This window comes from Heptranchias perlo, chromosome 14 (genome assembly GCF_035084215.1).
Source record: "Heptranchias perlo isolate sHepPer1 chromosome 14, sHepPer1.hap1, whole genome shotgun sequence".
NCBI lineage: Eukaryota > Metazoa > Chordata > Chondrichthyes > Hexanchiformes > Hexanchidae > Heptranchias > Heptranchias perlo.
This window is the reverse complement of record NC_090338.1, coordinates 16,682,700-16,697,630: the sequence shown is the minus strand read 5'-3', so window position 1 is coordinate 16,697,630 and position 14,931 is coordinate 16,682,700. Positions and strand designations below refer to the sequence as shown.

Below are 14,931 nucleotides of genomic sequence, written 5' to 3'. Positions count from 1 at the left end.
AAACGCAATTTTAAAAAAAATCCAATATATTTTTCTTCATCTTTGAAATGTTACCAGGCTCAGCACTGGTCATGGATCAAAGAGCTAAGAGCTGGCGGAACATTTCCTCTGTAGGTGGCTGTTACCACCTGTACAGGGGAAACCACCTTTCCAATTTCTTCCTCCTTGCGGGCTAGCCTCTGGTTTTCTCTCTGGAACTCAGCCTGTGCGACATTGCAATCTTGAAACCATGTTTGTAGTGTAGAGCTCTGAAGTTGTAATATGCTGTACCAGCTACATCTTCCACTGTACTACAGAGAAAGTTATTTTGTTGGTGCATAATTTGCCGAAATATGATTTTTTTTATTGGAATCTCAAATTTTTTACCACTTGTCTGAGGAAAATATTTACTGTAGGAGTATGATTAAGGAAAAATATAAAAACAGGTCAAGCAAGAAATCATACAGAAATGGTTGGCCTTTAAACAGAGTTTAATAATCGCAGCCAACAGTTGCCCAGCAGAACCTGCAATATTACCCCTTTATTTGCCCTTGCTGAAAAAAACATATTGGGAAGTGATTAGTTCTTGGGTAGAGGGAGTCAGCTTCCTGCCAACGAGTGCCCCAAGTAGAGTCTGAGCTAAAATCTAGGAACACAATACTTCAATCACAGGATGTACTTTGATACCAGCCACACCTATGGTTTGAACCTACAACAAAAACTAAACCAATTCAGTGACTCAGCTACCAGATTACAGGAAAATTAGAATCAAATTCAGAAAGCCCACAACAATCTAAAGCGGAGTGCAGGGGCAATTAGTTTGGTTGTGTCCAGGGCGACACACCCAATATTGGACAAGTCCAACTTATTCTCAAACTCAAATGTGACCCTTTCATAAACTGCAACAAGGTTGAAAATGCAATATGATGTGAAACATTATGACCTCAGAACAAGTGGGTGGGCCACTTTAAATATTTCACTGCTAAGCATCAATGTTTGCTGTTTCAAAGTTGCTGCTGAATCTCGTCTGAAGAGGGTCATCGGTTTTAGAATAATCTAATCCTAAACACAGTAGTTTCTGGTGAACAGAATGAACAATGGATAGTCCTTTTTGATTATTTACATTGAAAATTAACCTCTTTTGCTTAAAAAAAAAATCAATTTCTTTTATACATTTAAATTACTATATTGTTTAACAATTTTTCTTTTGCAAAAAGCTAACTGCAGAAAAACGGTTTCTTTCCTTTATTGCAATGTGATTGAATTTTCCTAAACTAGTTTTTTCATTTTGTACAACTAGTCTGAACTAAGTTTGGTCATTTAGGAATCATGCCAGTACTGTATTTCAATCTGGAAACTATTTTCATAAACTGTAAATAGGTTAATAGCAGAGCTAAATAATAGAGCTAAAGATTGCAGCAAAGTTTTGTGCTCAAGTCTTTATGCACTTAAGAGTGGGTGGATTTTCAACTTTTTGATTACCATTATGAGATTTTATTAAGAATTTGTTGTTGAGGCTGTTTTGTGACTCACTGTGGTTTACATGCAGTACTCGAGTATTAAGTCATACTACATCCTCATTTTACCCAGGAGATGTCAAGTCTAGACCTACTATTTCTATCTAGCACTGTTTGAAATGGAGTGCAGAATACAGTAATCCAGTCTGCATATTGGGAGAAATCAAACTTCCTTTGCCATTGAATACACTTTGTCAGTGCATAATTGCATTCAACTCTTCAGCTTTGAAACATTGGCCAATCCTGGACTATAACTTTAGAATAAGCTGTGATGTTTATTCTGAGCACACTCATGCAGGTTGACTTCCAAGATTCAAACGTGGGAGGGAGATGGGGCGGGAAGACAAAAGTTGGTTAATTTCTGCACCAGTTCAAACAATGTTGGCTGATGTATAAGAAAAATCAGATCATGCATCAACAATATGCTGAATTTCAGTCATAAAGTACAAAGCTAATCTCTTGATCATGCAGAATACTGTGTGGAGTGATCATTCACAAAATAGTTTCAGTTATAGGTCACCTTGAAATGTTATTGAGATAAGAATATTTTTATATTATGAGGCACAAAACAGATTTACACGTTCACTGAACATGGGAGTTCAGCGAGCTGACACTGCATTTCACAATTTCCGAACACTGATCAATGTTCTTTTTGATTCGGTAGAAGTGTTCAACGTATTGCGAACGGCTCAGCAGTTCCACAAAATCCTCATCGTGAGTGATCACCAGAAGCTGAAAGTTCTTTTGGTTTGAGCGACTCTTTATTATCCTGCAAAACAGTGACACAGCTTTGTCAATAAAGATTGGCTTATTGGTACAAAACGGAGGGCGGTGGGGGGGCACGATCAGTTAACACACTTGTATTTTCCCCCTGCAAGGGCAGGTTTTAACATAAAACAAAGCTTGGCTCATTTGTAGCACTCTCAACTCTAAGTCAAAAGGTTGTGTCTTCAGGCTCCACTACACGCTTAAGTACATAATCTAGGTTGGCATTTCAGTGCAGTATTGAGGAAGTGCTACATTGTCTGAGATGCCGGCTTTCAGATAAAATGCTAAACTGTTGCTCCATCTGCTATTCTCAGGTGGGCGCAAAAGATTCCAAGCCATTACGTGAAAAGCAGAGAGGTTCCCAGCATCTTGGTCAACATTTGTCCCTCACCATCACTACTAAAAACAGATTATCTGTCCATTTATACATTTGCAATTTGTGGGACCTTGCTGTGTGCAAATTAGCTGACTTGTTGGCCACAAAACAACAATGACTGCCTTTCAAAAGTGATCCATTGGTTACAAGTGCTTTGAGATGTCCTGAGAATGTAAAGGTGCTATATAAATGGAAGTTATTTCTTTCTTTCCCTTACCAGTGAAGAATGACTTTTGAAAGTATAAAGGAGTTTGCATGGCTTTCAAAAGGAGATAATAAACAGCAGCATTAATGTACTAAACTTAAATGTATAACTCATGGATATCTGGCTAGCTTCTCACAGCCCACATGCAGCTCTATAGTGGCTTAAGTTTACATCTTAAACATCATTTTAAAAACCGATCAGGAGCAGGTAATAAATCTAATTATTGCCTTGGAGATACAAATCTGACTGGCTAGTCTTGTGGCTACTGATGTAGATTTTCTCGCCCCTCCTGTTGAGTTCCACTGCCTTGGAACTGGGAGCACAGTTAGCAGTTGTGTTGTACAGGAGTGGATGAATTCATTCAGTAGTTGATGATGGAGGGGTTGTATTAAGTGGGGTGGCCCAGGGGTTGGTGATGGGAACACTACTGTTTCTACATTACTTGGATTCAGAAACTCAATGGAATTGGTCAAATTTGCAGATGATATCAGACTAGGACAGGCAGTAGGTGGAGGTGGTGACTCAGAAATTACAAAATGAGTTCAACAAAATATGGAAGTGGGCGGAAGAATGGCAGATGAAATTTAATGCACACAATGTGAAGCACTGCACGTAGGAAGAAAAAATTAGGCATCAAACATACTCCAGATTGTGTTGAAACAGTTAAGCATGAAACTGGAAGAGGCCTACAAGTTGTAGCAGACTTGATGCTCACCATTGCTGCTTTGCACTCATTGGCAATCAACAAAGCCAATAGAATGTTGAACTATACAAGTCAGAGAAAGTCATGACCAAATTGTATGGTGCTCTGGGCAGACCACATCTTGAGTTTAGTGTCCAATTCTGGTCACAGAAGACACAAAGGAAACATTCAAGCGTTAGAGGCAGTTTAGAGAAGCGCCACAAGACTGATCGCTAGTATTAGAGGCCTGAGTTAAAGGCTGGAGAACTTGAGCTTTTCAGCCTTCGAAGGAGGATTCTGAGTGGTGATTTTAGAGGTATATTAAATAGTAAATATTACAGACAAGGTAAATTTGTAAAATTGCTTTAAATTAAATTGAGAGTGTGGGACAAGGGGATAGAGATTCAAACTAGTAATAGGCAAATTTAGGACTAATATCAGGAAGTTCTTCCATAGAGATGGAATGGACTTCCAGCTACAATGTTGCAAGCAGAAACCTTGGAATTAGTTGAGAATTCCAAGATTCTCATTTTGCTTGGGAAATAAAAAGCCCAGATCTAGGTTAATCGATCCACCACAATTTGCAACAAATTGCAGAGTATAGAAAACTTGCAGGATACCTGTGGATTGGGATAAATAAAACCTTGCCTGTGTCCATAAACGTGTGGCTCTTTCTCAGTACACAAACAGGTATCTTGTAGGGGCTTCATTTTTTGAATGATAATTATTCTTTGCACACTACAGGAGTACAGCTTAGTTTGATCAGGTCTGGGTAAACCATGTGCTGAGCACACACACCAAAATATCGGGCCAGGTTTTGCTGTCAAAATAATGGTGAGGCTAATGGCACTCCTCGTTATTTATGCATAAATGGTACAGCAACTTCAGGTGAGGAGTAGATGCGCAATTAAATGCCAATATCCAAAAGTTGCTGTCCCGAGTTGCGCCACTCTTTGCAAAAACGACATCGTGCAGTCTGCCTCACCGTTGCAATGCATTGAATGTTATGAAGTTGCTGTACTTGCAGGGTAGATACGAACTAAAGCCGCAGCAGATATTTAGGGCTAGTAATTACCAGTAAGTGCCCTTTGAATGACATGATAAGTGTTAATGACTACAATCAACCTCTCTAGCACTGAAAATTAACTATTACAAGTTTGGAGTCTCTTCCAGGTTTTGAATTTTTTCGGGGAGATTTTAAAAATGTAAAATTTTAAATGTAACATTTTTTCTTATTTTCCTTTGTCTCTTTTTTTTCTCTCTCTCTTAACCCAATCTTTCTTTCCCTCTCCATTTCTTTTTGTACCTGATTTGACATTGAATTCACCCTCCTTCTCAGTCCTTCCAGTGTTCATTTCGCAATCCTTAAATCTGATTGGTTAAGGAGATGCCCTGTTCATCTCGCTGTGCCATTATCAGCTCGCACTTTCAGCGACTTTGTGGCCAAAAATGTTTTGAGCTGAAGGGTTCAGGAGCAAGTCTAACTAACGGCAGATGCCGTGCTTCAGCAAATTCTGACCCATCATCTTGACGCTGCCAATATGTGAGACCACACTTGTGTCATGACCTGAAGCTAAACTGAACTAAACTAACAATTTAACACCACACTCCCAATGGGACTGATGGGAGGATGCATATCTTTTAAAGAATGAAGATAACTTTATAATCTGGGTAAACTAAGTTTCTTCATTTGCATCCTTCACAAAGTTTAGAATCATACAAAGTAGCACAGCTTAGTAAGGGGGAGGTACCTGGTAAGGAGCCAAAACTGAATTAAATCTACCTAGTAATTGTTTGGTAAATGTCTGAGGATTACTCTCATGTGGCAACCTTGCATGTGCCACTGACTAGTACCCGAGATGCTCAGGAAGCTATCAGGGAAAGAAGGAAGGAGAAAGACCTGCTTCTGGATTTCCCTGAAAGATGGTAGCAGTGTAGGATACACTCAATCATCCATTTTGCTATATTTTGCTTATGGCCTTTGCATCATAAGAGACAAACCGCTATCGAGATTATCTCTTGTACAAAGAAATTTAGAGAGAGATAGTGACCTGGATATTCCATTTTAGCAGAATTAGGGTGCATCCTTAGCTGATTTTCTGACCTCGGGGTCATTCATGACTCAGACATCACTAAAACAGCAAGGCTGTATCCTGACAAAAGGAGTAAGAATTCTCCTCTGCACTTGATGACATAGTGAACAACTGTAACGCTGCATTAATGCAACGTTGTCCCCATCCACACACATACTGGCTTGTCCTGTACTATGACCTGAAAATGTTCACGTTTGCCTTACTGCCCTTGTTCCAGTCAATTGACGTACCAGATGGACTGCTCAATTGTCTATATGCCCTATGGATATGCACTCTATCTAGTCAGAGAAGCATCGATTACTACTGACTCCTGCGGGGCAGGCGGTTGAAAGAAATTGCCCTGTGTTATGTCATACTCCTGTGGCTCCCAGAACTACAGTTAGGTTAATCCTTGCTGGTTGGGAAAGGGAAGCTTTACAGGGGAAGCAGAGACTGATCAGGTTCAGTTGAACCGATGAGATCAAAAGTCCGGTATCAAGAACTACAAAGATAACTACTGCCATCAGAATTTCAATTCTTAAATAACCTTTTGCTAACATCCATAATCCTTCCGGTAACAGGGTATTAGATTACTATAAACCGGTGTGGAGGCAGGAAAAAACCTTTTGCCGAGTTATCCAGAACAATGGCTAGAAGGATATTAACTTGAATTTATATAGTGCCTTTAAAGCAGAAAACTTCCCAAAGCATTGCACAGAAGCATGAGGAAAAGTGGACCCCAAGCCAAAGGAGGAGAAATTAGGTATGGTGACCACAAACTTGATCAAAGGTGCAGGTATTAAGGAGAATACTGAAGGAGGAGAGGGAGTTGGAGGAGTTTAGAGAAGGAATTCCAGAAACGATGAAACCCAGCCCTTGGGCTGAAATGAATGCGTGGTGTATGGCTGAGCTGGCAAATCTCAGGCATGGGGCTGAAACCATACAAGGATTCTCAGTGGCTCCTGTATGCTCAGTCTGTGTCAGGGTTATGTGTTGCTGATTGGCCTATGTTGCTCCAGACCTTTGTGAACCAAATCCATTGGGAAGCAGCCACAAGGAATGCGGTGAAAACCAGTTGTTGACAATGCAAGATCTGGGATTTCATTCAGGGATCAGATAACCATGGAATCAGTGTATAATGCTTTGGGCAACTCGTCTATTTGGAGCTTTGGACCAACAATGCACCCTTGGGCAACTCATCACCATTTTTCTCCTTCTCTCAATCGAATGGGGATTTTAGAGGGGATTCTCCACTTGTGGGTTTGGCTTATATATAGTGCAGAGTATTTTAAAATCTGCAAGTTTGTTTGGAGTAACATCAAAAGAGCTACAGAGACTTAGCATCTGAGTACATGCACCACAAATGGAACATCAACTTAAAAATGTAACGAAATAGATATCGACACCATAAAAATGATGATTGTTGAAGTAAGGTGTGGCATAAAAGAGCTCCGTGACAGAGATCTTGAGGGATAAAGAAAGTGTAGAAGGGTTTTTATAAACCTATAAAAAGTAAACGAATAGTTAAAAAGAGGCTAGGATCACTCAAGATTGAAGGTTGGAGTCTAATTGAAAGCTTGAACAATGAGCAGGTTCAACCACACAAATGGACCGTCTGTATCAGGCAATCTGAAACGATCTTCAGCATTTGGAGTTAGCCCTGCATGCACCTCCTGCCCAATTTAGGAACAAAAGGCTGCTGAGATGTTGATGCAGGAGCCACAACATTTGGGTTGTTGTTTGAGACTGTCTGTGTGGAGGTGTCTATGTCCTAGAATATCACTTGCAATCCGTCCATTTTCTTGGACCTAAAACAGACCTCCGCGCTTCCCACCTCTCCACCACTGGCGTCGATACGAGCTATCCACCATTGTCTGCTCCACCGATATAAATGATGGTGGGTACTTTGCAGGGGGAGGGGGGGGTAGGGCTTGGGACTCTCAGCAATTTTCCTTGCTTCTCGCCTCTGCTCAAAATAATTAGAAGAACAGAGGCAGTGTAGGGGAGGGGCGGGAGAAGAGAAATGTGACGACAGAAGGCAGGACTCGCCAAGAGAAAAGAAAATGCAACCTTTATGTCGCCCATCTCTTCCTAATAGCTCAACTGCTGATCCCGGGCACAAATTTTGTTTAGCATTATTTAGGGCTCTTCTGGTCCCACCTTTTCCTGGTGCAGCAGTGAGTGCCCTGCTGGAGCAGCAGAGCATTTTCCTCCTTGGCAGTGGTGGGCTCTTTCAGCAGAGTGGAGATCCAGCTGGGGGCCTGCCTTCAATGCGAAATTAAGGCCAACCCAGCATAATGGGTCAGGATCATTGGTGCGGTTGGGGGAGAAGAGAGAGAGAAAGAGAGAGTGGGGAGGAGAGAGAGTGGGGAGGAGAGAGGGGGGGAAAGAGAGAGAGAGGGGGGGAAAGAGAGAGAGAGGGGGGAAAGAGAGAGAGAGGGGGGAAAGAGAGAGAGAGGGGGGAAAGAGAGAGAGAGGGGGGAAAGAGAGAGAGAGGGGGGAAAGAGAGAGAGAGGGGGGAAAGAGAGAGAGAGGGGGGAAAGAGAGAGAGAGGGGGGAAAGAGAGAGAGAGGGGGGAAAGAGAGAGAGAGGGGGGAAAGAGAGAGAGAGGGGGGAAAGAGAGAGAGAGGGGGGAAAGAGAGAGAGAGGGGGGAAAGAGAGAGAGAGGGGGGAAAGAGAGAGAGAGGGGGGAAAGAGAGAGAGAGAGAAGGGGGAAAAGAGAGAGAGAGGGGGGAAAAGAGAGAGAGAGGGGGGAAAGAGAGAGAGAGAGAGGAAAGAGAGAGAGAGAGAGGAAAGAGAGAGAGAGAGAGGAAAGAGAGAGAGAGAGAGAGAGAGAAAGAGAGAGAGAGGGGCAGGGGGAAAGAGAGAGGGGGAGAAAGGGGGAAAAGAGAGAGAGGGAGGGGAGAAAGCAAGGGGGAGGGAAGGAGTGAGGCAGTGGAAAGGAGATAGAAAGGAACAGCTGGAATAGGATGCCTTCAAGGAAGTTAAGGCTAGGAAACTGGATTTATTTAACAGCTTTATGCTCGAATGTGAAGATGGCAGAGTTAATATTCTGGAAGGATTAAATCAAAATGGGGCTGAAGGCACTTGTTCAATGACATCCTATCTTGTAATCTTTAGGGACTGAATTTCAAGCAAAGTATTTTACTGCAAAATGTGGAGACTTTCTGAGGGTTATGTTAAGTCCAAGTGGAAAAACTGGAGCTATCACTAGCATATCACCTTCCGATTTTTGAAGAGGGGGAATCATCACCTTTTTAATGATCTTGAAACTAAACTCTCTTGAACAATGTTCATTTAAGTTTTTTGGGTTTCAGTGTCTTTTCTGCACCCTGCTGGTAGGTTATGGTGTTACAGGATGAGCAATGGGGTCATCTCGACAAATTACTCCCAATTACATTGAATGTACAGTACGGAAACAGGCCATTTGGCCCAACAGGTCTATGCTGGCAATTATGCTCCACTCGAGCCTCCTCCCTCCCTACTTCATCTAACCCTATCAGCATATCCTCATATTCCTTTCTCCCTTGTGTTTATCTAGCTTCCTCTTAAATGCATCTATGCTATTCGCCTCAACTATTCCTTCTGGTAGCGAGTTCCACATTCTAACCACACTCTGAGTAAAGTTTCTCCTAAATTCCCTATTGGATTTATTAGTGACTGTCTTATATTTATGGCTCCTAGTTCTGGTCTCCCCCACAAGTGGAAACATCTTCTTTACGTCTACCCTATCAAACCCTTTCATAATCTTGAAGACTTCGAAGAGGTCACCCCTCAGACTTCTCTTTTCTGGAGAAAAGAGCCTCAGCCTGCTCAATCTTTCCTGATTAGGTATAATCTCTCCGTTCTGGTATTATCCTTGTAAATCTTTTTCCCACTTTCTTCGGTGCCTCTATATCCATTTTACAATGTGGAGACCAGAACTGTTCACAGTATTCCAAGTATGGTCTAACCAAGGTTCTATACAAGTTTAACATAACTTCGCTGCTCGTTAATTCTACCTAAAAATGAACCCTAGTGTTTGGTTTGCTTTTTTTTATTGCCTTATTAACCTGTGTCGCTACTTTTAGTGATTTGTGTATCTGTACCCCCCAGATCCCTCTGCTCCTCTACCCCATTCACACACTTACTATTCAAGCAGTATGTGGCCCCCTTAGTCTTCCTACCAAAATGTAATACCTCATGCTTGTCTATATTAGGAACATAGGAACAGGAGTTGGCCATTTAGACCCAAGAGCCTGTTCCGCCATTCAATGTGATCATGCCTGATCTATGACCTAACTCCATATATAGTCATAGCCCCATATCCCTTAATACCTTTGGTTAACAAATATTGAAATTCTTTTGGCAATTATACACCCATTCTGCAAGTTTATTAATGTCTTCCTGTGTTTTGTCGCAGTCCTCCTCAGTATTAACTATAACCCAAATTTGGTGTCCTCCGCATGCAGCAAGACCTGGACAACACAGGAAGACATTAATAAACTTGCAGAATGGGTGTGTAATTGCCAAAAGAATTTCAATATTTGTTAACCAAATAGCCAACTTTTCTTGGCCACTGCCTCTGGCCAACTCCTGTTCCTATGTTCCTAATATAGACAAGTGTGAGGTATTACATTTTGGTAGGAAGACTAAGGGGGCCACATACTGCTTGAATAGTAAGAGTGTGAATGGGGTAGACGAGCAGAGGGGTCTGGGGGTACAGATACACAAATCACAAAATAGCAACACAGGTTAAGGTCTGCGGATGATGTCATCGAGGGGCAGCATGAAGGTGAGGAAGGGGAGGGGGGCAAGGATGGAATCCTGTGGGGCTCCAGAGGTGACGTTTCGGGGTGGGACCACTGCTGGAGATGCTCTGGTACTGGTTACGATGGTATAGATAAAAGTGGAAGTGAGCAAGGCAGTCCCACTGAGCTGCTCAACAGAAGGGTGGACTTAGAGGAAGATGGCATGGTCGATCGTGTCAACGGCTGCCGAGAGGTCAAGGAGGACTGGTAGGGAAAATGCACCATGGTCACAGTCATACAGGATGTTACTTGTGACTTTGATTAGGGCAGTTTTGATGCTGTGGCAGAGATGGAAACCTGATTCAAGCAGGGAGTTGTGAGGAGGATTGGCTTGGACTTTGGAGAAGAAAGAAGTTGGAGACAGGGCTAAGAACAGAGGGCTTGAGGGTGGATTTTTTCCACATTCCTAATATATGCCATTTCAATGGTTCTCTAGAATCTTTGCTGAATAAATTATTGTGGAAGCACTGATTGACTGCACAACTTTTTTGAATTTGTATTTCATTTTTTTGTGAATAAAACTACATAATGCTTCTTGCATTTGTTTTGTACTCATCTTTATTCCTCAGTTAAAGGAATTGCTGTAGCATACATGCAAGACCAGTTAAGGAATTGTTAATGGCCAATTTCCATTATCCCCCGAGGACTGGTTTCCATTAAGGAGCAGAATGGAGATTCCGCGATATGCATACTCTAGGAGTTAAGCCCATTCTTTTTTGTTATAGCCCTTGGTATTTTCAAGCAATAAACCTCAATATTAATGAAAATATGATGCAAACTACAGCAACACATCAATTCACTGATTACAGTAATAGGTCCAAAATTGGTAGACTATGTGTAGTTATTACTCTCCAAATTAATTTCTTCCTTGCAATGCCATGATCATTCAGCATGACCCTCTTAAGAATACACAGCATCCCATTATGGTTGTCTTAAGTATTGCCCAATGCCATCTCTTTCTCAACTCCTCTTGTCTGGCACAGGTTAAGTCGCAATTTTCATCATATAATCAATAGTACAGAACGAGTACAAAATGAATGGCTGTACACCCAGATTCTCATATTCCTGCTGTTAATGTGTCCCCATTTACAGCAAAGGGTAGTTTTACTAGGAGGGAAGTCAGGAGAAAGATCAAAAGAACATAGCCACCGCCAACACAAGTAACTGAAGCTTTCCCAATTTGCCCTGTGTAGGTAAGAAGCCTTCTATTGTTCGCTACTGATATTGAACTTTACCAGCAGTTGACAAAGTGAAAAAATACAAATGGCTTTTGTGACCCCTGCATGTGTATAAGCAACAATAGCTTGAGTGTATGCGCAAATATCTTGAAAACATTTTAAATTTATATTTTAAATTTCTACTCCAATTGCTGAGAAAGGTCAGTACTGATGTTGAAATCGCTTTGTTATCTATAAGAGAGGGCTTCAGACATTTAGGCCTCTGGAGGCCATATTTCTTTAATTACTTCTGTCTTTGCTTCACTGTGACACGGAGATAGAAGGCAGCACTCAAGCTTGTGCCCTTATGTCTGAAAAGCCTCTAGTCTCCCATATGTCAAAAGCAATTATAGTACAAGTCTGTCTGTTTCAGCAGTTAAGTCATCAGTGATTCACATTATAAACAGATTATAAGATACTTTTTAAACACAGATGTATGAGGGTGATCTGCTTTAAAAAGCCTATGATAACTTTTTAAAAACAAAACAGAACCAGCAACCAGTACGCATGAAATTTGGAATTTAAAAAAATGTAAACAATAAACAGAGGTGTCAGTCGTGGCTCAGTGGTAGCACCCTTGCCTCTGAGTCAGAAGGTCATGGGTTCAAGCCTCACTTCAGAGGCTTCAGCACACAATCTAGGCTGACACTCCAGAGCAGTAACGGTCAGTATGGCTGAGAACACCACCAGGGTGGTGCAGTTACCCATTAGGCCAGTGGGTGGAAGAAAGTATGACGCATTGACAGTGAGGTGAGACACTTTGTATTTAGAATGGGAATTAAGAACACTGGGATTTAATTCAGAAGAGCGCTCACTTTCCCAAAGATTATATATTTCCTTGGAGGACTCAGAATCTGATTCGGACACTTACTCCACCAAGGCATGGGCCAGGGATTCGATGTTCTCTCGGTCTAAGTTTGTGGTTGGTTCATCCAGTGCAAGAATTCCACAGTTCAGGCAGAATGTCTCTGCCAGTGCCAGACGGATAATGAGTGAAGCAAGAACCTGAAATGCAATAACAACAATAAATCGAGAGAAACTAGGGCAGCAATTTACATTAAACCTGTGCTACTGGGCAAATTTATCTAATTAAGACTTTAACAAATGTTCAAGTTAACACCATCTGTTTTGTGGTTGAAGTATTTTTTTGAGGGATTTACTTGATTGTAGAGTCTACAATTAAGTAATCCCACATGGCAGAATTAGTCAAAAAAGTAAAGGCTCATGGGATCCAAGGGAATGAGGCAAATTGGATCCAAAATTGGCTCAGTGGCAGGAAGCAAAGGGTAATGGTCGATGGATGTTTTTGCGACTGGAAGGCTCTTTCCAGTGGGGTGCCGTCAGGCTCAAGACTAGGTCCTTTGCTTTTTGTTTAACGATTTGGACTTAAACGTAGGGGGCATGATTAAGAAATCTGCGGATGACACAAAGATAGGCCGTGTGGTTGATAGTGAGGAGGAAAGCTGTAGACTGCAGGAAGATATCAATGGACTGGTCAGATGGGCAGAAAAGTGGCAAATGGAGTTCAATCCAGAGAAGTGTGAGGTAATGCATTTGGGGAGAGCAAACAAGGCAAGGGAATACACAATTAATGGGAGGATACTGAGAGGTGTAGAGGAAGTGAGGGACCTTGGAGTGCAGGTTCACAGATCCCTGAAGGTAGCAGGACAGGTAGAGAAGGTGGTTAAGAAGGTATATGGAATGCTTTCCTTTATTAGCTGAGGCATAGAATATAAAAGCAGGGATGTTATGCTGGAACTGTATAAAACACTAGCTGGCCACAGCTTGAGTACTGCGCACGGTTCTGGTCACCACATTACAGGAAGGATGTAATTGCACTAGTGAGGGTGCAGAGGTGATTTATGAGGACGTTTCCAGGACTGGAGAATTTTAGCTATGATGAAAGATTGGATAGGCTGGGGTTATTCTCCTTGGAACAGAGGAGGCTAAGGGATGATTTGATTGAGGTGTACAAAATTATGAGGGGCCCAGATAGAGTGGATAGGAAGGACCTATTTCCCTTAGCGGAGGGGTCAATAACCAGGAGTCATAGATTTAAAGTGATTGGTAGAAGGATTAAAGCGGAAATGAGGAAAACTTTTTTCCCCCAGAGGGTGGTGAGGGTCTGGAACTCACTGCCTGAGAGGATGGTAGAGTCAGAAACCCTCAACTCATTTAAAAAATACCTGGATGTGCACCTGAAGAGCCGTGACCTCCAGGGCTACGGACCAAATGCGGGCAAGTGGGATTAGGCTGGGTGGCTCGTTTCTCAGCCGGCGCGAACACGATGGGCCGAATGGCCTCCTTCTGTGCCGTAAATTTTCTATGTTTCTATGAACACCAATACATGTTCACTATTAAACCAAAATTCATTTCAGAGAGGAGATTGTGACAAATAGAATATTTTGTCCGTGATGTAATGTTTCTTTCTGGTTTCTCCAAAGTTAAGGCAGATGCTCTTAAAAATAACTCAGGTTGGGAAATGCATATTTCATTAAGTCAATTTTGAGAGTGATCTTAGCAAGATAATATTTTAATTGGGACAATCCAATTATTAGGCTAATACCGTTATCAGTGTGTCTCATCACACTCAGCCTCAATCCACTATTCCAGTGAACCTACAACAATGTATGGCTGCAGTATTCTCAACTAATTTGATTTGAAAATGTTAGCCTCGGGCGAAAGCCACGAGTCAGCAAGAGTGGAAATTGAGAGTCCTCAAAAGAAAACAGGAATTTTGTTAATTGCAATAACAAAACCTAGTTATTAAGTTCCATTTAGAACGGAGCTTTCAGATAACATTGTAATAGGAGATCCTGTCAATTTTAATGGGATTGCTGAATTCTTGCATATCTAAGGAAGTGTTTCAGGTTAAGAAATGCCAAGTTTATAGAAATATTTGTGGGCCTAAAAAAAACTAATCATTGCCTTGTTGATCTGGAGAAGGACTGGTATACAAAGAAGCCTCCTGGGCAGCACCTTGATCAAGTGAATAACTAATTCGCAGATATCCTCATGCATGCTTTAACTGAGAAAGAAAAGGCACTCCTGCCTCTGAATCAAGAAAATATACAGATTGGTTAAAGGGAAGAATTCAGACCATTTCGAAATGTACATCAAGTCAGAAAAGAAGCTGGTCAATAAAAAAGATCATTTGAGAGACACTGTAAACGTTTTAAAGACAGAGGGTGGTGAACCTGTGGAATTCTCTACCACAGAAGGCTGTGGAGGCTAAGTCAATATATTTGAGAAGGAGCTAGATAGATTTCTAGACACAAAAGGCATCAAGGGGTATGGGGAGAGAGGGAGAATATGGTATTGAGAT

General features: G+C 41.7%; 1 protein-coding gene across 2 annotated transcripts in view; it reads right to left on the bottom strand.

The window, feature by feature from the left end:
* Positions 1–452: 452 nt before the first annotated feature.
* The window catches only part of rad50 (RAD50 homolog, double strand break repair protein), a 143,003-nt gene continuing 128,524 nt past the window's right edge, over positions 453–14,931 (bottom strand). For both annotated transcript variants that reach the window (XM_067996065.1, XM_067996066.1), the window contains 2 exons: positions 12,478–12,611; positions 453–2,265 (listed from right to left, as the gene is read on the bottom strand). In XM_067996065.1, coding sequence (XP_067852166.1) covers positions 2,079–2,265; positions 12,478–12,611 — 321 coding nt within the window. In that variant the 3' untranslated portion in view covers positions 453–2,078. The remainder of the gene's footprint in view (positions 2,266–12,477; positions 12,612–14,931) is intronic.